Source organism: Megalops cyprinoides, chromosome 8 (assembly GCF_013368585.1).
Source record: "Megalops cyprinoides isolate fMegCyp1 chromosome 8, fMegCyp1.pri, whole genome shotgun sequence".
NCBI classification, from domain to species: Eukaryota; Metazoa; Chordata; class Actinopteri; order Elopiformes; family Megalopidae; genus Megalops; species Megalops cyprinoides.
The window spans coordinates 38,010,985-38,037,051 of record NC_050590.1 but is presented as its reverse complement, the minus strand read 5'-3'; the positions used below and the strand labels follow the sequence as shown (position 1 = coordinate 38,037,051).

General features: G+C 41.1%; 1 protein-coding gene across 2 annotated transcripts in view; it reads right to left on the bottom strand.

Moving 5' to 3' along the window:
- Positions 1–26,067, bottom strand: part of syt7a (synaptotagmin VIIa) — a 133,362-nt gene that overhangs the window by 44,954 nt on the left and 62,341 nt on the right. The window contains exons 3-4 of one of the 2 annotated variants that reach the window (XM_036535147.1): positions 5,038–5,117; positions 2,057–2,191 (exon numbers count right to left, since the gene is read on the bottom strand). In XM_036535147.1, the coding sequence (XP_036391040.1) occupies positions 2,057–2,191; positions 5,038–5,117 (215 nt within the window). The remainder of the gene's footprint in view (positions 1–2,056; positions 2,192–5,037; positions 5,118–26,067) is intronic. The other variant, XM_036535146.1, reaches the window with a different exon arrangement.

The window sequence follows — 26,067 nt, the reverse complement described above, 5'->3', positions numbered from 1 at the left end:
GCTTTCCATTCTCCTTCTTCAACATGTGTTAGAACTTAGTGAATATAAAGGATAGGTTATTTCTCACTTTTTATTTAAGTTAGTATCTATATGAAGCTTTTCTGGTAATTATACAAGACCACTATTACCTAATTAGGATTTGGTGAGAAAATGCTGCCACCATCTTAAACCAGTGGCCTTGAACCCTGGTCCTGTAGACACACCCTTTCCCCAATAATCCAACAGTTTTCCTATCTCCACATTCACATTTCTAAAGACAGGGATACCCTTTTTGTTCCAGCCATACCGTTGGGTAGAACAAGGTAGCTGGTCCAGGTTGTTCATGCAGTAATGTTGGTTGGAAGGCTAACCCTGAATCCACCAGAATTGGACCCTATCCATGCCTGCTGGACCCTGTACAGACACAGTGAACCCTATCCAGGCATGGTGCACCCTATCCAGGCCAAGTGAAACCTATCCTGGACTGGTGCACCCTACCAAGCCCTAGCAATGGGCCCTGACACAAGCAGTTACCCAGACTGGGTCACAGGCCACCCTACTGTGGTGTATGGGTCACCCAGTCTTTAGAGAAGAAGAGGGTCAAGGCAAAACATCTTTGGATTGAGGAGAAGAGCATTTGGGTTTAGGAGAGGTCAGAGGAGTGCTGATTGATTATGTTGTTAATAGGGACAGACAGCCAGAGTCAGAAGCTGGGGAGGTGCAAAGGGAGAGTGAGAGGCAAATAAAAATACTAACAAAAAAGAAGCAATCCAAAATGAGTCACACAGATGTAACACATACAAAGAAAAGCCACGCCATGCCCAAGTCCAACGGTCAACCCTCCATGAACAAAACTGAGTGGACATTTTAAATAGAGAGAAGGGGGAGGGGTTTACCCTTTGAAGTCACAGTGGAAATGCAAGTGGACAAGGGTCTGTGTGTGTGTGTGTGTGTTTGGGGTGGAGGAGGTTGAGTGGGTACGAGGGTTGTCCGTCTCCATGGTTACACCCCATGGGCTAGAGGTGAAAGGTTAGAGGTTAGGGATTAGTGGGACTGGCAGGGCTGTAGGGAATAGGGAGTTTCAGATGTATGCATGTCTTTCATTAGGGAACAGCGGGGCAGGATTTCCACAGAACTAGCCCAGGGAATAGAGAAAAGGAAACAGTCTTGGTTCTGTAATTTTTACACTGTCTGTTTGGGCAAATATATCACAGATACTCTATGTTACGGTCAGATATTTGACGCCAGCATTTCTTCTGTCCTTTCAATTTCCTTGCCTTGGAGGTGCTAGCTGGTAAAAGGAGGTGCTGGTGCTGTCTGCTTTGCCATGCTAGCTATCATTCTGCTTTAGACCAAGCCCCTTCATTAGCTTTCTAAGGAGTCAGCAGTCAGTCAGAACACTTGTAGCTTTAACAACTGCAAAGACATTCCTCTGTGAAGCCAGGGCCATACATAGAATATCTGTGACTTTATATGCGTGAAGCCTCCAAAAGGAGGAGACTAATGCAGCATTTAATGAGCCTAGATGTGACTGTAGGCAGAACGTATATGAAATGGAGGAAAATGGTGACTCCAGACACACGGTGAACTGTGGACTGGCATTGTGCTGGTTCTAATTGATGGTGTTCTTAAGGTCTGCATCATGTGTAATATTTGATTATGTTATAGATGTATTATGTCTTTATTTGGATCTGAGTAATAATTTACACTGAATTTAACATTCATCTGCAAATTTAAATTAATCTGCAAAGACAATAATGCATAAATGTACGTATGTGAGTACATAGGTCTTAGTGCTTTAAAATGTAACACAGATCTAAGACATTAAAGTAACATCAATGTGTTCCATTGAAATATACGTCCCTTTATATCCTAAATGGGACTGTACCTCTAAACTTTATGCGCCCAAAGCCTGTTTATGTGTGTGCAACTCTGTGCTTTAGGATGAGATCTAAAGACTACTGGAATGAACAGATGCATGATGGGATGGAGGTGAAGGACACACAAAGGGTTGGGGGCCCTTTCAGTACAGCCCTGCACAGACAGAAGGCTCTTACCAGCCAAAAATGAGACTCACTTGAGCGTGAGGCGAGGATCTCCATAGGGGGCATAGGGGGAAATGTTTAGTACAAACTCCTTGGGTGGATAGGAGCTCCATTTCTGCTGTACTGTGCTGCTGTCATTGTTATTCCAAAAGTCTCTGTCTAGATCACTGCGGCCAGAGAGAGAGACAGGTCAAAGCAACACAACCAACCAATCACAGCTGAGGGGGTGGAAGGGGTTCAACCCTTGTGGGTGGGACTATGGTTTCATTTTGTTTTGACGAGAGGGAGTGGCCTCAATCTGAAAATATGGTCTTGTATTTATAAGTGAAGAGACATTACATTATTGTGGGAGAGATAACAACCAGAGAAGGGTCTGAGGAAAAAAGGGATGTGTTTGGGGATAGGATGTGCCAGATGGACAAAGGTGAGTTCATTTTAGATAATTAGGGGAGGGGCCTAGGGAAATGGGCATGGCCATTGAACCAACATCCCTCTCATTACAGCTGTTTCAACCCCACTTTTACAGCACTATCATGCGAATGATGGAGAGACAGGAATGCGTAGAGAGAGATTTGGGGGAGTCACATGACCATGTTTATCAGAAAATGTCCTTTTCCAGGAAACTGAAAGTGGGTGAGGCAGAAGAGAGGTGGGAGGGTTGTGGAAGATACCATTTTGTTAGCCTCATTTAGGGGGGCAATTCTGAACAATTCAGCACACAGACAGAAATTATCAGTTAGTTTCATTTTGGCAACAGTTTCTGAATAACCCACAGCACAGAGAAAAGAAAAGAAGGATTAGGAAGCTGATCCAAGAATCCCTTCACTCAAGGAAGAAGGAAGCGGTGAAGGCACTATAAGAAAACAGCACGGGTGAAGAGAAGAACAGAGGAGAGTGGTTGAACTGAGTGGCATTCATCAACATGTAGCTTACACCACACTGCATCTTGCAGAGGTGGGGCAGAATAGGTAAGAAAAAATAAGGCTGTTAGCTGGAATGGATGTTACATTTCATTATCAGACTGGAGCTGGGAAACAGCCAGTGCTACTGTAACCAGGAGGAAGGGAAGAAGGTTATGAAGGAGGTTAAATCAGAGTTTCTGGACATTCATGTGAGCAGTCACAATAACCAACATCACATACAAAATCACCCTTATGGATACCAATTCATGATCACAATATGGGGGACCTGCACTCTGGATCCCTTTGAATAATACTCATTTACCTTATTGCTATGCTTTTTGTGGTAGTAGCACAGGCATGGCTATTGTTTAATATGGTGGTTGCTCCCTCTATGGTTTAAAAATACAGATTTTCACTTATACAGTTCCATACCTTGTGAGGGTACATCTATGAGGCACCACAAGTGTCCAATAACATGGCAATAGGTTACACTATTGTATTATTTGGAGTTTTGGGTTGCACAGCTACAGAGCTGTCTGACACTGAGATAAGGTGAGTAATATTTGTACTGTGCTGACTTTCATTTGCACAGTGATAGTTTACATTAACCCTTAATTCATCCCATTCAGAGCTCCTCTGTACTCTTGGCATTAATAGTTTGTGCCAGAAATGGCATTTTATACAAGCTTTTTATTGTTCATATTGTAATGTTGGAAGTGTACATATGGTCAGTTTACGTCAACCACTTTGCACTCAGTCAACAAGAAAATTGCAGTATTGGTTGGTCTTTCTACTTGTCTTAGTACCAAAGGATGCCAAGGCTTGCTTTCTGAATAAATGCGAATACTGTTTTGATTGAAATTTTCACTGAGAAAGTCAACAATTATATAAGAAACCTGAACTGAACTGAATGGAACAAGTAAATTCAGATGATATAGGCATTGTGCTGTTTATTGATATAGGCCTGATAATGTAATTGCAGTCAATCACTTTCCAAGGGTTTATTTATTGGGAGAATGACACTACAATGGGTCTCTGACAAATGAGGGGAGCATATCCAATTATATGTTACATTATACCCCTCTTGTAATTCTAACAGCAGTGCTACTGCCAGTTAACTTAGTGTCAAGTACTTCCCCCCGGAGGTTGATGAGTCAAGCTGGATGTAGTGCTGCTTGTGTCAGATTGAGGGCACAAACGCAGAGCCATCTGAGATCGAGAGTGGAGAAGGTATGAACAAGAGTTAGGCTGAGCCCTCATGCCTCAGGCCCCTCCCTATGGGCATCTTCTTAATCTGGCAGCAGCTGCTCTTCACTCACTTGAAACACTCCTCTCTTCCCCTCCTGTGGAGTGTGACTCTCCTCTCGGCAGTGGCAGCTAGCGATTTCCCCTGCTCTTTCCTTTTCTCGTGCAAGACCTCACTCACATCTCAGCGCAGGTGCTCGCATTGATGAGCATCATCTGTCCCACTGAACTTCAACTTTCATGCACCTGAGAGGCCTGAGAGGTTTCACAAAAAAAATACTGACAAAACTATCCATGACCAGAAGTTGCATGCTGAAACATTCAAAAATATATCCGCAATTGGGAAATGATTTTGTCAACTTCATCTTTATTATATTTGATATACTTTTTACTATAAATAATATAATCTGCACATTATATGAAAAGTGCCATATCTTAGATTAGCAGAGTGCAGTTTGAGGTGCATTTTCATTAAGTTGGTGGGCACGTATGTAAATTACAGATACACTAATTGCATTCCACAGGAACTGCAGTCACGATCCTGGAATTCCCAACACTGCTCCTCCTGTATCATCCCAGCGCCTGTTTACTTCACTTCGCTAACTGATGAGACAATCTGTCAGTTTAACCTCGCCAAAGCTCTCCCAGATCTGGGCCATCTGAGAAATTTTATTTTTGAGATGGAGCCCAAAGTCTTAATGATATTTGATGATCCAGAGGGGCTCTGCTGGAAGGTTACCCTCCCACACTTTGACCCAGCGCCATCGGCCCTGCCTTCGGGGAGGTGAAGCAAGCTGGCCCGGGCCCATGAATTCATCGTTAGGGACTTTGTCATTACCCCCACCCCCAGGTACCCCAGCACCTACTTGATGGCTTGCTTCTCCCCACGTCCACGTCCTGAGTCTGGGGTGCCTACTGTCTCCATCCCAGGCTTATTTCTCTTCCCCTACAGAGAGAGAGGGAGCGAGGGAGAGAGGGAGAGAGAGAGAGGACAGGGGAGTCTATGGCTGGCACTACACTATTTATTTCAAAAAACGCAACATGAATCACAATGCTCCACCAGTATGGAAATATTGAATATGGGGCAGTCCTCACTGAATGAGCAGATACCTCTCATTATGAAAAGCACTTAGCACTGTCAAATGTAGAAAATGGTGCATAAAAAAGACATTAATGCAGCACACAGAAATGGGTTTTATAAAGAAGGAATCTTTGTGCTTGCCAGCATTTTGATAGTGAGGATTGTTTAGAGGTTTGAGAATACATACAAGTCATCCTCAAGGAAGATTGTGAAAGCACAAAATACATGAAACCTGTCATTGAAAAGATTATCAGGAACCTCTATGATCTAGTACTTTTATTCAAATTTTGGGGAACTGTGAGAAGAACATCTGTGTAAAATGTATAGAATCCAGACACTTGCTAAGTTTGAGGGTGGATCTGAGGATATTCTTTCTTTGACTTTTGACCTTTTATCCTGTGATCATGTGGCATGAAACTTCAGTAACATTGGCATTTGACCTTGTGACTGTGACTTAATATGAGTATAAGGAACAAGAAGGATAACATCAAAATCCACACTGATTGGACCTGAAAGTGTACAGATTAAAACCTGTGTGACTTTCAGATTTTATGGCTCCTTCAAAATGGTTCACGGGAATAGTGAGACTTGAGTCAAGTTTCTTCAGAATCTATGAATAATGGCCCACTGTTGGCATATCTGTAATAAGGACAAATAAATAATAAACCAGAGAAGGATAGAAGGACAATGTGGAAATTTATGTCTGCACACAGTACCATTCTATTTCAATATCTGGGAAACACTGGAAAATAGTTTTTGTTTCTTCATTCCAGAGGAATATATGCTTTGTGCTACATGAGTTAAACAAAAGCCAGCATTTCCTTTTCTGCTTGATTTCCTTTTTCTGCCAGAACTGATTTTCTAGATAGATGCACTGCAAATAGGGAAATGATCTATAAAGTTCTCTGTCAAGAAATAAAGTTGTCAACCTTGCTGGGTGTGGCCAAAGCCCATCTGCTCCGAAGTCATTGTTTGTTTTACATACATAACACTGCCAATAGCACTGCTAATAAGAACACAAAACTTTGATCCATATATCCACCAATCCACCAATATCTTGGTGAGCTATGCTATTATTAATAAAATGGAATAGAATGGTGTGTTTACCACTCTTTGGGCAAGGAAGTCAAAATTAAAGGAAAAATCCTACAAGAAAAATATGTTTCCCAGTCTACTTGTCTTAGAAGCCAGTGACATAGGGAAAAAATCCTCAAGGAGCAATATGCTTTCTAGTCTTTTTGGTTTGGAAGCCTAAAAACTATAGCAACAACAGGCCCTTGGGGCTGAGAAGTCTAATTACACATTTGAAATGAAACACATCATTCTCATTGCAAAGGACTTCACAGGACTCTTAGGTCCCGGGATATGTGGCAATGGCAAGCCGAGTGCTGATCACATTTCAGTGCCAACTGCTTTGCTCATCATACTGATTCACTTAAAAACCCACTGCATGGGTAGAACATTCATTTAGGACCTATTTGCAATTATCAACTGTAAAATTCTTTGCCAAAAGCATTAAAATGTCAAATCAAGTAAACAACAACATCAGTTAAGCACTTCAAAGCAACATTTTGGACAGAAACCATGCTGTGACATAAAAGGACCTGAATCTGTAATGATTAGGAAAATTTGTCCAGCTCAATTGTGACCCATTCCCCAGGCTCTAATTACCATTTGTGAACCCCTCATTTGCATATACAAGCATTTTTTACCATGTGATTTTGTGTCAGTAATTAGCTGAACAGTCATTGGCTGTGTCTCAATGTCCTGGATATGCAGTTTAGAGTATAGATCAGCAGTGCTTTTCAGTGAACAGGTATTTTCATGTCTTCATCTGTAGACTATTTTATTACATAATGCTGCAGGTGGCATTTTATTGCCCCAGACTGCCTTTCAGAAACATCCCTCATGACTCATACAGACAGACATTATCACTTGGGTTGAATCTGCCTTTGGTATAGAAAACATTTTTTAAACAAAAGGACACAAGTACTGTGACATTCCTGCTTGGTAGTTTTTGACCAGCAATTAAGATGACATTGAATTCCAGCCAAATGTAAAACTACAAATATGGTTAAAACACCCACATTTTAAACTGTTTTATACTTTACAATTTTTGTTTGTCCAAAATAAAGATGGCTCCTAATCACATCAGTTTTGGTTTTATTTAGGGTGGGCTAAAAGCTTTATTTACCCAAGGGTATCTGCTACACAGCTTAGCCTCAGAGCTAACCAGAGGTAAGCATACAGATTTCTTCAATGATTCACAGCACATCATGCATCATGTTAAATGTTTAATTCTGCAGAGATGTATGCGGAGAATTATTTCAATGACCACAGAAGAAGAGTTGAGTCTGCTGATGAGATGAAGGACAGAGGGGAAGGAAAAGAGGACCATGCATTGAAATGACCACAGAAGTGAATGCAGCAGCTCTGCACTCACTTGCTGTGGCATACTATCATGCCTGGCAGAGTTTGGCTGAAAGCACAACCTCACACACACCATACATAGCTACACACAGTAACAGAAGCTAGCACACACAGCAACAAACACACACACACACACATATACATGCACACAAACAGACATACACATATGTGGGTGTGTACATATACACATGCTCTCTCTCACACACACACACACACACACACACACACACACACACACACACACACACGTGTGTATGCACATGGACACACATGCACAAACAAACAAAGACCCACACAGGCTGTTGGAAGAGCATTAAACGATCTTGATTTCTGACGGGCAAGAACAAGGTATCAAGTGCACCTCCTCTATCATTTAACACCATTATAAAATCTTTAGGAAGATGGGAGGAGCGAGGAGGACTGAGCGCATGTGAGAGGAGGGAGAGGGAAAGGCAGAGGGGAGGGAGGGAGAGGGGAGCAGGAGATTAAAATAGAATCCCAAATAAAGAGGGAGACAGCAGGCAGAGGGAGAGGGAGACGAAGAGGGAGAGAAGGTGATCAACAAGATGGATGAAGAGAGAGGGAGACAGACAGGTGGCCTGGGTAGAGACAGAGACAAAGAAAGTGAGAGAGATGAAAAGAGAGAGAAAAAAGAGAAAGTGGTGATAGAGAATGTGACACAGAAAAAGACAGTGGGCTAAGGCACCGATGATAAGGATTGCAAACTGAGGTGAGGCACAGCATAGCAGGAGTGGCATTGGGACTGGTTACCCATGTGGATTTTATGCTGACCCAAACCAGACTCTCTTGCTTTTCTTAATCAGAGCAAACAAGGTCCCAGCTGGGAATGCTGGAGAACAGACAGCATGAAGTGAAATGCCTTATTCTAGTCAAACAGCTGGTCAACAGCACAAAGAGGTATAACATTCGCAGTGAGTAAATCCAAAGTTGTATTGTCACCCTGCGGAATAAATACTTTGGCTCATTTTAAAGCAGATGTTATTATTATTCATGATAAATTGTTGTTTATCAAATGTCTTATATCTGCAGAGCAGATGGCTAGATCAGGGTGACCTGAAATGCTTTTACTTTGACTGTAATTCATTTGATATATATATATATATATATATATATATATATATATATATATATATATATATATATATATATATATATATATATATAATGATCACTAAATAAATAATGATCATTTCAATAAATAAAATGGTCATTTAAAAACTGTATTTTGTGTTTACTCTAGCTGTCTTTGTCTTACATCAAATTTTATTTGAAGATCTAACACAATTAAATGTGACAAATATGCAAAACTAGGAGAAATCAGAAAGGGTCAAACACTATTTCATGGGGTAGCAAAGGGTGAGAGCAGTCAACCCACCTGGCCTCGAACCCAGGTGTACGGGGTACCAATCATGCGACTTTGACCACAACACCAAAGAGCCAGGCTCATTAGTATGGCAGTCAGAGCGCATACTCAACCGTAGTGATGGCACTCCATCACACTGCCCTCCCCTTCGGGAAGTGAACCCATGCGCTTCACGCACCAAGGCGTCCCTTACGCATTCCCCTGCAGTACTTCTCCCATCCCAGGGTGCCCCACTCACTGGTGCTTCACCCATCTCTGGGGTCCCCCACACCATGCTTCACCCAACTCTGGGGTCCCTCACACAGTGGGGTCAACCGAACCTGGGGGTCCCTCGTACGGCTCACACACTGGGCACGCCTCCGATGGCGTCGTGGACAGCCATCCAACTCCTGACACCATTTGTAGCAATAGGTTGTAGGTCAAAGTTGCATGTTTGGTACCCCGTAGACCCGAGTTCGAGGTGTACACCATATGGACAAAAGTATTTGGACGCCTGACCATTACATTGTAATGACATTATATTGAAATACATATACTTTAATATGGAGTTGGTCCCCCTTTTGCAGCTATAACAGCTTCCACTCTTTCCACAAGATTTTGGAGTGTTTCTGTGGGAATTTGTGCCCATTCATTCTGTAGAGCATTTATGCGGTCAGGCACTGATGTTGGACGAGAAGGCCTGGCTCGCAATCTCCGTTCCAGTTCATCCCAAAGGTGCTCGATGGGGTTGAGGTCAGGGCTCTGTGCGGGCCAATCAAGTTCTTCCACACCGAACTCATCAAACCATGTCTTTATAGTCCTTGCTTTGTGCACTGGGGCACAGTCATGTTGGAATAGAAAAGGGCCTTCCCCAAACTGTTTTGGCAAAAAGTTAGAAGCATAGCATTGTCCAAAATGTCTTGGTATGCTGAAGTATTAAGATCGCCCTTCACTGGAGATAAGGAGCCTAGCCCAAACCCCAACCCTTTTTCACACAAATGATTTCCACAACCTAATTAGACTGGATTTTTTTTATTTGTGAATCACTCAACTCTGAAACAGTGCAGCCCAAAAAAGAAATAAAATTATAAACCATTAAAATATAAAAAAATTAAAATTAAAAACTGTCAGCAATTAATAAGTATTCATCCCTCTTCTTAATTACTTGGTTGAACCACCTTTTGCATCTATTCCATCAGTCTTTTTGCTAAGTCTCTGTTAATTTTTGCACAATGGAGCAATATTAGCCCATTCCTCCTTTGAGAATTGCTCAAACTGTATCAGGTTAGTTGGGGTGCCTCGGTGGACAGCAATTTTCCACAGATGTTCGATGGGATTAAGATCAAGATGGGGCCACTCAAGGATGTCAATTTTCTTCATTTTTAAGCCAATACAGTGTTGCTCTGGCAGTGTGCTTTGGCTCGTTGTCCTGCTGAAACACAAACTTCCTTCTTAGTTTACACTTTCTGGCAGAGGGGAGTAGGTTTTTATCCAGAATCTCCATGTATTGTACAGTATCTTTCCATCAATCTTGACCAGATTGCCGGTCCCTGCTGCTGAAAAACAACCCATAATATAATGCTGCCTGAGGGGATGGTGTTTCCTGGTTGATGTGCAGTGTTAGCTTTATGCCACGCATACCACTTGAGTGTTTGAGATAGAAGGTTCAACTTTAGTCTTATCAGACCACAAGACCTTCTGCAATATGTTTGTAGTATCTTCCAAGTGACATTTTGCAAAGTCTTTACAGGCAAGCATGTGCTTTTTTCAGCAAGGGCTTCTTCCTTGCCATTCTTCCATAAAGGCCCTTTTTGTGCAATAGATTGGAGATTGTTGAGCCATGGTCATCATTTTCAGTTACAGCCACTGACTTCTGTAGCTCAGGTAGAGTGACAGTTGGTATCACAGTAGCCTCTCTGACAAGTGCCATTCTTGGTTGGCAACCAAGTTTAGGGGGTGGCCTGCCCTAGGCAGTATGGCTGTAGTTCCATATTTCTTCCACTTCTGTATGATGGACTGAGCTCTGATGTATGTTCAGTGCCTTTGAAATGTTCTTGTACCCTTCCCCCAATTTTTTGTGTCTCCTGAATTATATCCCTCACGTGTTTTGAATGTTCTGTTCTCTTCATTTTGATTTTTTCAATGGAAAATCAAACCATACTGTTTGACCTTATAGAGAGGGAATTTATGCTCATGAAGTAATTCAAAACATGTAATCCACTAATTTCCGACACAGGTGGAGACCATCAACAAATTGGATGAGTTTGTAAGACAATATCTTGCAACCGAGCAGCTTTAGCCTTATAACTACAAAGGGTATGGATAAATCTCAAATTTTTAAATCTCAAAGTTTTAGTTTTAGTTCTTTTTCTAAATTTTTGAAAGGTTTGGGACATTCCTTTAGATTTGTCACGGTGTACAATACTGTGTAGACCAGCTGGAAAAACATGAAAACATTAACAAGAATGAGACAAAGATAGGGAGATGCAAAGGGATGAGGCACACACAGAGTGAGAAGGAGAGAATATCGTAGAGCACACATGGGCAACATCCGGCCCGCAACACCTTCGAGGGAAAAACTACGAAAAAACAAAACGCTGTGTTAGGCTGTATTCACATGTAGCGTTTTTTTTTTTGAAGCTGTCAGCGTCTGTTCTACATAATAATCCTATGGAGTAGATCGTGTTTTCAAAAACGTCCTGAGCTTTTTTTAACGCCACCGCCGGCGTTTTTTTCAATTGAAAAAAAGTTCAACTTCTCAGAAAAAACGCCCTACGTCAAGCGCTTTTTTTGACAGCTGACCAATCACAAGCGGAGTACTGACATCTGTCGTTTCCCATAACAACCACCAAAAATGGAGAAGGTAGCGGTGAAGTTAAGTGTGCTAGTTTCTGAGCACGGTGAACTGTACAACATGACAGTTAAACTGTATCATAATATTCATCATAAAGAGGCCGCTTGGAATCAAACTGGGCGGATCCTAGGAGTTTCTGGAAAGTGTTTGTGTTAAATGCTTGAAGTTGTCATTAACAAAACTAGCCTGTTAACTAACGTTAGCTCTGCAACAGTGTATACTATACACTATACTAGCCAGCTAGATCGCTAACAATGTACGTTATCTACTCAAATGGTGTCTCGCCACAGAAAAAAATACCAAAGCCTCACGTAATTACCATGTTTTTAACTGACCCTAAACGAGAGCCAGTTGTCTCCTTCTCGGCATTTTGTATCGCAAAAATGTTGCAGTATTGCAACATTATTTTTTGCAGTTGCAAAGAATACAACATTAATAGACATATCCGTACTAAGCATGCTAACTATGCCACAAACTTGTCTTCGCGGGGAAGAGAAAAAGCCCTGATATTGTCTTCCTACTTAATTGCTAGGCAGAATATTTTTTTACAAAGAAATCTACAGTCAAAGAATCGGCAACAAAAGTTAGCTACATGCTGTCACACAAAATCGCAAAACACAGCAAGCCATTTTCAGATGGTGAGTTTTTAAAAGACTGTATGGTAGAGGCGGCTAGCATACTGTGCCCTGACAAGAAAAGTCAGTTTGAAAATGTGAGTTGGTCGCGTCGCACAGTTACTCGGCGTGTGGAAGTCATTGCTGAAGAGTTGATTGCTGAATTGTCAAAAAGGGCATCCGGTTGGATTGTTTTATTAAAGTAAATCTTTTTTATTGTAACTGCAGAGTACACCAAATTGACATAAATCCGTAAAAAATGTCAGGCCTTTGAGTAGGCTGGCAAATAGGCTACTGTAAAGTAATCTGTCATGTATATCAAATTCATGTCATTTAACATAACAGCACTATGCATTTCATGTTTCATTTCAATCGTCTAATGTGTGGCCCTCGGCTTACTTTATCAAAGTAAGTATGGCCCTCTGGAAAAAAAAAAAATGTTGCCCACCCCTGCCGTAGAGACAAGGACACAGACATTAAGAGTGGAAAGACGACAGAGTCATGCAGCTATAGTAAGGAAAGAGAGAGACAAGGACAGCGAGATAAACACAGAGGAAAGGACTAGGACAGACAGAAAGAGAAAGATGATGAGAGGAGCAGACAGAGACAATGACACGGAGATGAATAAAAACAGGGTGAAGGAGATGGTGAGAGGGAGGGAGAGGGAAAGTGAGGGACACAGAGGAAGGGAGAGACGAGGACAGGGAGGACACAGAGCGAGAGCAAGCACTGGCAGAGCATGCGTCTCATGCCCAGCTGTGTTTGTTTGCTGTGAATTAACGAGCATTAAGTCTGCTCATCTTGCCAGTTTCTGCCCTACTCTCCAACTAATTAGCTAAGTGAGCTTCATTAAAATCACCAACCAGCCTCAATCTCAACATGCAGGTGCAAGTGCCTGAACTGTGAGACATACAATTTATGGCTTGGAGGAAAAAAAAACATGCATCCTCATATATGCTGTGTCAGATAACAAAAAGCATTTATTAGCAGTTTACTGAAGCCAAGTTGTAATTTCAGGGGGTTGGAAGCATTACGCTTCACCTGGAGCCCTTGCAAAATGTGGCAATGTAGTACATGTGTAACCCATATGTAACAGTATAGTACATGTTTAACATTATAGTACGTGGGTAGCTTATGTGCAGCTCATGTGTAATAGTGTTAACACATTTGTAGTTTTAACACGTGTACCTATTGTGTAACAGCATAGTATGAATGTAATGGCACTGAATATTGGTATTATACTGACCTCCCCTGGAGTCAAACTGATACTTCCCATATTGGGATCCTTCTTTGCCCTGGTTGATTGAATATCTGAGCCAGATGAAAAGTTGAGTTGTCAACCTAAAAGAAGCAATCCTCACAACCTTTAAGGGCAAGCCCAGTTTTCCTTGTCAAACTAAACATCTTTACTGTGTGATTACTGCTGGGAGGATTGTAATGTGCCAAATATCTATAGACTTTTCCCAACACAGCATTAAGCTGATTGTTGAGTGCATTAAACAGGACCTGGACAGATGGTAGCCTTCACTTCTCTCCCGTCTGACCATTCATTCTGGCAAATCAGGTACAGAAACTGTCCTGAGTTTATTTCAGACCCATCATGTTTCCAGCTCTTCATAACATATCACTTTCAGTTATATTTGGAACAAAATAATAACTGGTATTCATTTACATGGGATGATAAAAGTAACGTAATGTATAAATAAATAAATAAACAATGCATAAACAAGAGGTGGCCTTGCCCAAAGTAGTTTTTACATTAATATTCTCTGCTAATATTCACAATGTAATGCATTGTTTTTCTTCATAGAGAGAGAGACGAATGGTGCTATATGGTTGGTAATGGGTGATCACTCCTTCCTTTCTGTATTTCCAGTATCTCACCTCTGGGAGCTAACCATGACCTGAATCATCTAAAAATGTACCTTCATTTTGAAAACTAATTTGGTTACAAACGTTTGTGTCACTTTTAATGTGCTTGCATTACGGTTGGGTAGAAACATTTTTTCTATCAGTGAGATGAGTGAAAAACCTGGAGTATTTTACAGAAAAAACATTGAAAAGAATTCAAACTTACTGTGAAGAAATTAAAATTAACAACACAGCAACATTTCACTCTGTCCTATGGTCTGTCATAGATTAGTATATGAGTGATATCATTAAAAATATAAATGATGGAATAATGCTAAATATCTGAAAAATTAATTATTGGTAAATTTATATTCTTTCCTGACATACTGAAATGCCTGATGAGCTAAGTCTCAGGTTTAGCAACTGAGACATTTGGCCTGAAAAGAGTATACAAATGTTCTTAGCCACAATATTCCTGTAACTGTATGATACTAGTTAATGGGTTGCAAAGCTAGAAAACGATGAAACTTATTAAACTACATTAGCTACAGTTATACCAATGACCTCAGTAATGCAAATACAGTTGCTTGCAAATTCTTACTGAAGAATGGTGAATGTGCTGGATATTATTACGTAATTTGAAATACCTTTAGCTTATTGCTCATCAACCACATGCAAAACCTGACAGATTTTTCCAATAGGTATTATAACTTTGGATGGCTTAGTGACTGATTGCTTAGCAACTGTGGCTTGGCTCAGATTGGTACTCTAAAATTCTACTTCTATGCACCAATGGCACACAGAATGGATTTTAAAGGCTATCTGTCAGTGCTCCGCCTCCTTAGCTGTTGTGTTTTTGTTTTTTTTCCTCCATGTGCTTTTGTTTTCCTTGTGTTCCAGCCCCGCCCCGCTCCCAGCCTGGTCCCCGCCCACCTGATTTCCTCATTACCTTCACCTGCCTGCCCACCTGCATCCCATCTCCTCGTCACCCCAGCCCTTTATATTCCCTGTTTGTTTCTTGTCTCGTTGCTAGTTCGTTACAGCGTCTCTTACCTGTTTCGTCCCCGCCGGTTTTCCCTGCCTGTGCCTGTCTGCACCCGACCTTGGTTCTCTGCCTGCTGTTTTTGCCCTGATTGCCTGCTTGCCTGCTTGCCTGGTTCCTGATTCTGCCTGACTCCACGATCGCCTTCCCCGGAATTGCCCTCGGACTGCCTGCCTGGTTTTTGACCCTGCCCGTTATCGTTTTCGCTACGCTGTCATCTTCCTCAAATAAAGTCGCACGGAACCTGAAACTTACGTGGTCCCCTCCTGAGCCCACAGATGTTGTGTTTAAGTAATCGGCATGGCTATTTTTTGTAACTAAAAATTTAGGGTAGGTGCAGTGGTAGAACGAGGAATTCTCCTATCACTGCTATGCCGATAACACACAACTAATCATCTTTTCCTCCCTCTACCCCCCAGGTCAATGAAAAGATCTCCGCATCCCTGGCTGACATCTCCAAATGGATGGCCTCCAACCACCTAAACCTGGATAAGACCGATCTACTGTTTATCCCGCCCAAGCTCTGTCCTCTTCAAGAGCTCTCAGTTACTGTTGACGGCACCACAGTACCTTCCTCTATATTTGCGAAGAGCCTGGGTGTCACCCTCAACAGCAAGCTGGACTTCATTGACTACATCTTGCAGACAACATGCTCCTGTCGATTCCTTCTCTTCAACATCAGGAAGATTCACTCTTTTCTGACCACCTACTTCACCCAGCTGCTTGTCCAGGCCACCGTGCTCTCCCGCCTGGACTATTGCAATGCCCCCCTTGCAGGCCTTCCAGCCAGCACCATTCAGCCACTGTAGCTCATCCAAAACACAGCTGCTAGGCTGATCTACAACCTCCCAAAGTTCTCCCACGTCACCCCTTTACTGAGATCCCCCCACTGGCTCCCGGTCGCAGTCAGGATCTGCATCAAAACCCTGACCCTCACCTTTTCTGCTACAAAAAAGACCACCCGACCTCCTCTCATCCTACCCTACACACTCGCTCGACAACTTCGCTCTGCTACATCTGGATGCCTCACTCCTCCCACCATCAGAACAAAAGGCCCACGCTCCTCACAACGTCGCTTTTCCGTCATTGCCCCCCAATGGAGGAATGAACTCCCCACCTCCTGAGAACAACTCCTTCACTCCAACCCTTCAGACGTGGGCTGAAGACACACCTCTTCAGACTCTACCTGGACTGACACCCTTGCCATTTGACCTTGTAAATCTAAGATTCTCGGCTTGTACTTGTAGCTCTATCTCTTACCTTGTATTTGTAGCATGTTTTTGCCCAGGTATTATAGCAGTACTTTATTTTCCCAGTGATTGTATTCGATATATGTAACCTTAGATCAGATTAGTTCTGTCTGGCTACACTGACTTTGTGCTCAGCTTCAGCACAGCATTGTATGACCTGTACACATTTTGCCTTTGTACCTGTTATTTGCCCACTATATGCACTTTTGTACATCGCTTTGGATAAAAGTGTCTGCTAAATTAATAAATGTAAATGTATATATTTTTTTAAAATGATGTTCAGGCAGTTTGCAGTGGGGAATTGGTTCACATTCTCCTCTTTCTGTTACTGCCCATACGATGGGAGAGTTGGACATGGCAGTGAGTTGCAAAATTTTCACCCTTTAGCCAATAAAGCATATGCATGTCAAACCCCACAGATACTGTAAGTCCATTTCAACACACTGCACAAAATAATACAGGCAACAGCACATAATAACAATAAATGCTACACAAAACAAAATATGCACAAGACTCGCCACACTACCCCAGTATGTGTCAACAGAATAATCCAATTGCAAGTAGTTCCTTCCTAAATTTCCTGCAGTTTCCAATATTTCTTGACAATGCTAAATTAGCCCAACGCCATGGGGTGCAATAGTAGATTGAAGCAAACTGTGATGTCAGAACATGTCCATAAAATAACTATGTACAAACAGTAGATGGCCCATCTTGCTGCACTGAATACTAAAACGACAGAAGCTAAACTGATTCTTAATAACCCCAGATAAGAAGCTATCTTTAAATCAGCACAGTCAGCGTATCACTGTTCACATTGATTGGTACCATTTGTCAATGAATATTCAATGCTGAACTGTGGGGAAGGCTGTCAGTATGGAATTTTGTCTGAAAGACAAGGTTGAATAAATGGACATTTGTAGTTGTTTCTCACTGTTAGGACTGTCACTGTTATGCTGAACATTGACTCTTGTTGGCAAGTGACCTACTGCTTTATAGCATTTTATATTTGTTGTTCTGGCTGATGTATTTAACCCCTGGATGAGTGTGAAACTTACATATAGCAACTGTAATGAAGATGTTGATAACTGTGTATCCTTTTTAGCTTTATAAATAATAGAGGGATAGGAGCTGCTTGCCCATACCATCTGTATATTTCATTATTCATCATTACTTGCAAAACCACATTGATTTCCAACTGTAGCATCAAGATTTTATTTTAAATTGGCTGTGACTCCATGTGCAGTTTTGCATTGGTTTTGCCAGTGTACTGACAAACAGCCCATGAAGACAGACAGGCAACCTGAGACTAATAGATGACTCTGTTGTGTTTAGGGCTGGGAGGGAGAGAAAGGTTACAGAGCTGCATTCATTACAGCTCCACCCCCGCAACAGCATTGTAATGTGTTTGTAGAATTAGTTTAGTCCATTTTTAAAAAGGAATTCATTGTACTACTTGAAATATATAAGTTATTATATTAATATAATATAAGTTGTTATATTAATTAATTTCCAAAATGAATCTGTGTCAATAGGTATGTATTTAATGTTCCTTTGATGTAAGTTTAATCATTTAAATATGCATTCTTGAAGAGTTCAGAGGCCTAGAGCTTGAAAAAATGAGGAAGGAAATTTACCATTGCACAAAATGCTATATTAAAATAAAAATGTACACTCAGCTACTGTATCAACATTTATTCAATGTTGATTTAATATTTTATGGGCTTTGATGCAACATCAATTGAAATTATGAAAAAAAATGTTAAATGAACATTGAATCCATCTATCATTTTGATGTTGTGCTATTATGTCATTGTCCTTATGTTGACACATCATGACCAAAGTGATTTTGATTCATCATCAGATTTAATTGCTGAGTTGACATATCATCATTGGAAATTAATCCATGATAACAATTTCAATTTTGGTACGGTATTCAGATACATGTAGAAATGCCTTACATCATGAGTACGTTACTGTGAAATGGAACATGAAGGTAACATATTCATATATGGTAAAAAGAGACTTCACCTTTGCCAAGTTACTATTTTGAAAGAATGCTGGAAGTATTAGGTAGCATTGTTTTGCAATAGTGCCTCTATGAGTGTGTGTTAACGTGGTCTAAACCTCCAGTTCCAACATCGATGTCATACAGGTCTCAATACTTTCAGTGGGAGACCTAGGTGTTTGGAATTAGTTGTGTCTGCCCACAATCACTGGGAGCCCAGGGCAATGAAACAAGTTGGTTTCATTCCACAGGAGATAGGGGTGGACATTCTTTCAGAGTAAGTATTGTGCAGATCCACTGCTCATCTGGATAGGCTGCTGAGCTGTACAGCAACTCTGTATTCAGTGAGTCTGGCAGTGCCTACCAAGAACTAGTCACTATGAACAAAATTATTGCTGGAGGTGTACCATGACTTAAATGGACATATGTATGTACTCAGTGTAACTGAATGAAAAGTCAGGATACTTAAGCCTATACTGAAGGGTAACACCAGTAATACTGGTATGCAATATATGCTTAGTTTTAAAGAGACAGAAATATTGACCATGTCAGGTACAATTTATACATATGCCCCAAATTGTCATAATCGTGTTATGCATGATATCAATGTTGTGCTTCAGTAAGGTTTCCAGCCATCTTGAGTGGTGTATTATCCCATATCAGTTCACATCAGTGTAAACAAAATGAGTGTTCATGAATGGATGTATGTAGGCTTGTGTACTATTCATTAAAATGTAATAGGCATATTTAAGAATATGCTTATTACACCCTTTGTTACATGTATTTGCGACCCAACTTCTAATGCAATTACCTATACACAATTGTTAGATGTTTTAACTTAGATGTTACAAGTGGCAATGTCCATGTTAGAAGTGTCATTAACTGAAAATAGCTAAACGCAATCATTGCATTTTCATTGCATCATCTGTGAATCAGCTACTGCAAAACGTTGCCATTTAGATGTGCACTGAAAAAAATACTGAATTCATTAACTCAGAAACAAACTCATTTTAAGTTTTTAAACTTTAAGTAGCTCTCTGCAAAGTGATTTATGGGAGACTGCAGGGTCTACAACATTTACAGAAAAAAATCTGACAGCAACTGATAAACTGGCAAAAATACCATGAGCAACTCCCTCAAAATGACACATATATTAACGTATGAATCATGATCCAAGATGCTTATAAAAGACACAGTCCACCCAGGGAAAACAAAAACATTCAAAGTGAGCTGTTAATATAATCTCCTCATATAACAGTTTGTATATTTTATCTCTATTCGTGTGATAGCTTCAAGGACTGGCACACCCTTTTGAAAAAAAAAAAAAAAACACAAAAACATGTTGACTCATCCGAATGTGAAGAGTTTGAGTATATACCTTCTAGGGATGTAACTGTACGGTTCGGTATGTATCGCGTTTTTGGGTCACTGTAACGGTACCGTTTCGGTATCTTTGTATTTAAGAAAAAAAAATAAAAACACATCACCCTTTAAACAATGAACTCTTTATTTAGCCTACAGACAAATAAAACTTTCCATTCAGAAATATGGCAGCATGACTTACTAGTAGGGCTGCTCGATTATGGCAAAAATAATAATCACAATTATTTTGGTCAATATTGAGATCACGATTATTTAACACGATTACTCATTGACTTTGGAAACATCATACATTTATTGACCATTTCGTTATTAACCTTCTCATTGTTTTCAGTTAGCATTTGCTATATTTTTTAACGTTAAATTGCTGTTCCCGCAAAGATAAAATTAGCAAGAATTTTTCCAATCTAGTGTTCTAATCGCACTAGAGATACAACGGTATGAAAATTTATACTGTTGAAAAATCTCCGGAGCACTATCACTACCTTCCGCCATGTTTTCACGGACGCAAAACAAACCCACGTTGCATGCTGCGCCTGCGCACCTGCGTCTGGGAGACTTGCTAACTTTGGTTGATGCTAGGCAGTATTTAACGTGAGTTTTTCAAAGAGCGGTTCAACGGTTCAGCGGTATCAACCATGGTTTTAATGACAATTAAAATTTGAAGCGGTAATACCCGTCGGGAATTTTACCGGCAACCGTTTCATCCCTAAATCGCACCGGTTTTAGCATACGCGCTAAACCGCAAATCACACGGGCATGACCGTACGCGAGAATGTTTGTTTTTAGTTTCCCCTCTCTTCTCCAGCTCGTATTTGCATACAGAGCGCTGATAGGCTCCAGAGATGTTCTGTGGATCTGAATGTACAACGTGCCTGTAGTCTGCAGCGCAATAAGCAAGTTTTGAAAATAATAGGAAAATGACAGGCATATCGTATTACCGCGGTTCACGTGTGCGTATTGAACCGTACGGGGCGTACCGAAAGGTTCGACAAAATACCGTGTACCGTTGCATCCCTAATACCTACCACATTAGCATTATTTCAAAACAGCTTTATGACTGCAGATTATAATTACAAATATATTGCATAATATTTGAATCTAATTTCTAATGAAATAATGCATGTGTGCAAAAGATGTATCCAAGGTAAATGTATCATCAGGTCATGCAATTTTAAAATTCACCTAAAAACAATATTCTTTCTTATGTCATGTGCTTTTTCAAAGAGTGCAAGCAACAAGCAACTCTGATGCATTTATAGTCCTTTTAGCTGAGTTTAGGTCCATTTCTGATAAAAGGATATGAGCAATACAACCAAGCTAAACCACAGGGTAACTTTAAAACAAAATGCCTAACAGCATCATTTGAATGTACCAAAAATTGAGGGTGATGAGAGAGATACACACACAGCTTCTTTTTCTAGAAAAGTAAGATTTTTCTTTGGCAGAAATTAGTGAACATTATATACACAATCTACTGCTTTGCCTGTGCAACAGTGGAAAATGGCCACTGGAAAATTGAAAATTTTATGAACACGCCATTCAACACATCCATAGCCTGTGTTTCTTGCTTGCAGACATTATTTCTCATTTACATTGGAATATATAAATTTTGTGTTTGTGTGACCAGTTTAAATGTATGCATGAGCCTATTTGCATATTTGCATATGTGTGTACAGTGGTATGAAAAAGTATTTACCCCCTTCCTGATTTCCTCTTTTCTTGAACGTTTATCTCACTGAGTTTAAACGGCATATATATGGAACCTTGCCATCAGAGAGAAGTAGTCACTACAAAGCTTCTACAGGCACACAATACCATGATCAAAGGAAATTCCAGAACAGCTGAGAAAAAAGTTGTTGAGATGTATCAGTCTGGAAAGGGTTACAAAGTCATTTCTAAGGTTCTTGGACTCCACCAAACCACAGTGCAAGCCATTATCTCACACATGCACTGGACGCCGGAACGTATCCGGCCCTTAGCCGGAGGAGCTGTATGTGAGAACGCAAATGTCTGAATCAGTCGGACCGGACATGTGACAGACTTTGTTCTGCCAGCTCCCTAGTACAAAGTTCGCCTCATGTCGGAGTGAGCTCATGTGGGGAATAAAGCAGGCAATGTTCCGGAGAATCCACCGCGAGCGAGTGGGCGTATTGATGACGTTTCTATTATGTGACTGGCGCGAAACCAGAAGAATACAGTATATTGTATATTGCTTTCCACTCTTTCGTTGACATTGCGGATATGTCCAAATACATGTTATATTGAGTCCAACGATTGTTAAAGAGATAGTTAGCTATAGCTATACTGCCAAAACTTGTCTCTTACGATGATTAATAACATTGGTTAGTAGTTTATTATCTGGTTAGTAGCTAGCTAACCTGTAGCTAAGTAATAGTGATAGGTATTGTGAGATAGGTGAACTGGTGATCTAACATTACATAGCAAACAACAAAAACTTACCTTCCTGTTATAATAAATGTATAATTAATAATAAATTATGTGTACCAGTAGCACCATTTGGATGGCTATGTGTGATTTTTTTTATAGGCTACCCAAAAGTACAATAGCTATGTTTGCCTTCTCGTCTTCCGTGCCACATTATGTAGGCCTATCCATACTACCGAAAGGTAAGACATTGAAAAGAAAAAACCTGAAAATACTTCAACTCACAATACTTCAGGTGATCTCGTCAATACTTTTCACTCGTGAGAATGCAAGTGGCGTCTAACTGGAAAATACCACAAGGAATTCTGGACGTTTCTAAACTCGCAATGATTTCAAGCAACAATGTAGCATACTACATATGTAATTATTAATGGTCACATACTGGGTACTACATTGAAAAACAGCAAGCAGTATACAGTATATACTTGTGTCGTACGCAGTACACAGAATGCAGTAGGTGGTTTCGAATATAGCCACTGCGATTTCTGCAGCGTACTTTTTGCGTCATGTCCTGCTTCTTGCACGCTCTACCCAGGCGCCGCCCCTCACCTAAACCAAACTGGAGTATTTCCTGTAGGTGAGAACGCGTCTGTCACGGACAGTCTCCTGTTGTGTGCTACATGTGTGAAAGGAAAATTCAGACCAATTTCCGGACCTGATTCTCCGCACTTTGTCTGGAGTTCATATGTGAAAACGACTTAAATGAAGAAGACATGGAGTAGTGGTGAATATTCCCAGGAGTGGCTGACCTGCCAAGATTTCTCCAAGGGCACAGCCACGCCTCATCCAGGAAGTCTCAAAAGATCCCAGAAAATTTTCCAAAGAACTGCAGGCCTCTCTAGCATCAGGAAAGGTTATTGTTCATGACTCAACAATAAGAAAGAGGTTGTGCAGAAATGGGCTTTATGGAAGAGTAGCAAGGCAGAAACCACTGCTCACCAAAAAAAAAAAAAAAAAACATCAAAGCTTGTCTCACGTTTGCTAAAAAACACCTGGACAATCTCCAAGAATTTTGGGATAATATTCCATAAACAGATGAGTCAAAAGTGCAACTTTTTGGAGGGTGCAAGTCTTCCTATGTGTGGCGTAAATCAAATACAGCATTTCACTGTAAGATCATACCAGCAGTGAACCATGGTGGTGGCAGATGATATGGGGATGTTTTGCTGCCTCAGGAACTGGATGATTTGCTATCATTGAAGGAAGCACAAGTTTTGCTATGTGCCAGACAATTCTTAAGGAGAATATCTGACCATCTGTGCATGAGCTGAAGCTAAGGCTTAATTGGGTGATGCAGCAGGACAGTGATCAAAAACACAGAAGCAAGTCCACTTCTGAATGGCTAAAGAGAAACAAAATAAAAATTTTGGAGTGCCCTAGTCAAATTTCAGACTTGAATCCAATAGAGATGATGTGGTAGGACCTGAAAAGAGCAACTCATGCTCAAAGATCTACTGATCTGCCAGAGTTAAAACAGTTCTGCAAAGAAAAGTGGGCCAAGATTTCCACACAGAGATGTACAAGGCTCACATCAAATTATAAGAAGCGTTTACTTGCAGTTATTGCCACTAAGGGTGGTTCAGGCAGATATTAGGTTTAAGGGGCATTTACTTTTTACAGGGGTGAAATAGGTGTATATTATTTTCACTGAAGGAACACAATAAACATTAAAACACTGTGTTTTGTATTTACTCAGATTCCCTTTGTGCAATATTACAATTTGTTTGAAAATCTGAAACTATTCAATGCTTCAAATAGGCACAACTATAGAATATCAAGAAGGGGGCACAAACTTTTTAATACCAGTGTATATGCATATAGAGACACAATTATCTGTCCACATATAGGTACATTCCAGTGTCTACAAGTCTGTGTGTCGGGTGTGTGTGTATGTTTATGCTGATTAGTCCTCCCTGTTTAATGATTTGAGAGCAAAATACAGTTGTCATGGAGAAAATGAGAGAAAGAAGGAGAGGGAGGTATGTGATGGATTTGTGGAGCAATGTATGAGGGAGAAGTGCAGCACATTACTGTGCTCAGTACTGTACCCCACTATCACTGTGCTGTACCTCACTATCACTGCAGTGTACCCCACTATCACTATGCTGTACCCTACTATCACTGTGCTGTACCCCACTATCACTGCAGTCTATCCCACTATCACTGCAGTGTACCCCACTACCACTGTGCTGTACCCCACTACCACTGTGTTGTACTATCACTGTGCTGTACCCTACTATCACTATGCTATACTCCATCCTTTGTGTATCATCACAGGTTATTTCTGCCAGACTACAATCCACCATTGTAAAGCAGCTAGAATGACTCACTTTCAGGTTTTTCCAAGATGCTGTGGCTGTTTGACAAATTCACCTCAGTGGAAACAATGTCGGATTCATGTATTCTAACACTCAGCATTAAATGCTCCTTCCCTCTTTCAAACAAAGCAACCATTGGACCACATTCATGCCCCATAGCCCCCCTCCAGTTTCTAACAAGCATGAGTGAGCCAAGTAATGTTCAGAGCCTCATTTCCACTCAATTACAATTCAGTAAGCACATTTCAATTGAATCAGTCAATAAATGATCTGGTTTTTTAGGTTCAGAAATGAACCTAAAACGCTGACCCCTGATGTCTCTATTTAATTGCATTAGGGTACATCAGTACAGTCTGAATAGGCCGTGCACCAGGAAGGAGTGGATTATGGGTACATGCAGTGGCAGATTGCCATAGCAGTCCGTCTTCTCCATGCATGTACTTTCCTGTGGGTTCAAAACAGGCTGCACCTTTCGACAGGAAGTGCTCTGCCGAAGTTCCGCCCCCAGTGGCCCCGCCTCTCCTGCAACATTTCAAACACACAGTCAGGGCAGGATGTGCGCGGGGTGTGCGCTGTTCCGCCGATGTTCACCACCTCCCTGTCATTGTTCTGCTGTTGTCTCCATCCCTCCCTCCTCCTCCTGCTCAGTCACTCTCTCCCTTTCATCTTGATCCCTGATGCTGTGCTGCCTTCAGTGTCATCACTTTGAGGTGTCAGTGTGATCAGCATGTTGGTGTGGTCACAGTGCTGAGGTGGTAGTGCATTACGAGTGTTAGAGTTCCATCATAATGTCTATACCGTTGCTTGAAATGGGGAGTCAGTTTTAACAGTACTCTCACTTCACTCATGATATGTGTGATCAGAGGTGCACTGTCTCAGAGAGATGCATCTGTCCCTCTCTCTGTCTGTGGTATACAGTATGTGTGTGTGTGCTGCCCTTTTGTCTCAGTGGAGCAGCTGTCTCAGGTTCATGCAGTCTGGTAAGACTACTCAATCACTTCAGGAGAGAGAGCAAAGTACAGGGTGTATGACACGTGTATGTGACTCTGTGTATGTGTGTGTGTGCGTGCATGTGTGAGTGAGTGTGTGTATATATTACTGTGTGTGTGCGCGCCAGTATTTCAGTGTGTATGTGAAAATGCATGTTAGTGTGTGAATGCATGCATGTGTAGGAGTGTGTATGACTGTTTCTCAGTCTCCCTGTGTCTCCATGTTCCATTCCCTGTCTTCCCTGTGTTGGTTGCTTTAATATCTTCTTTC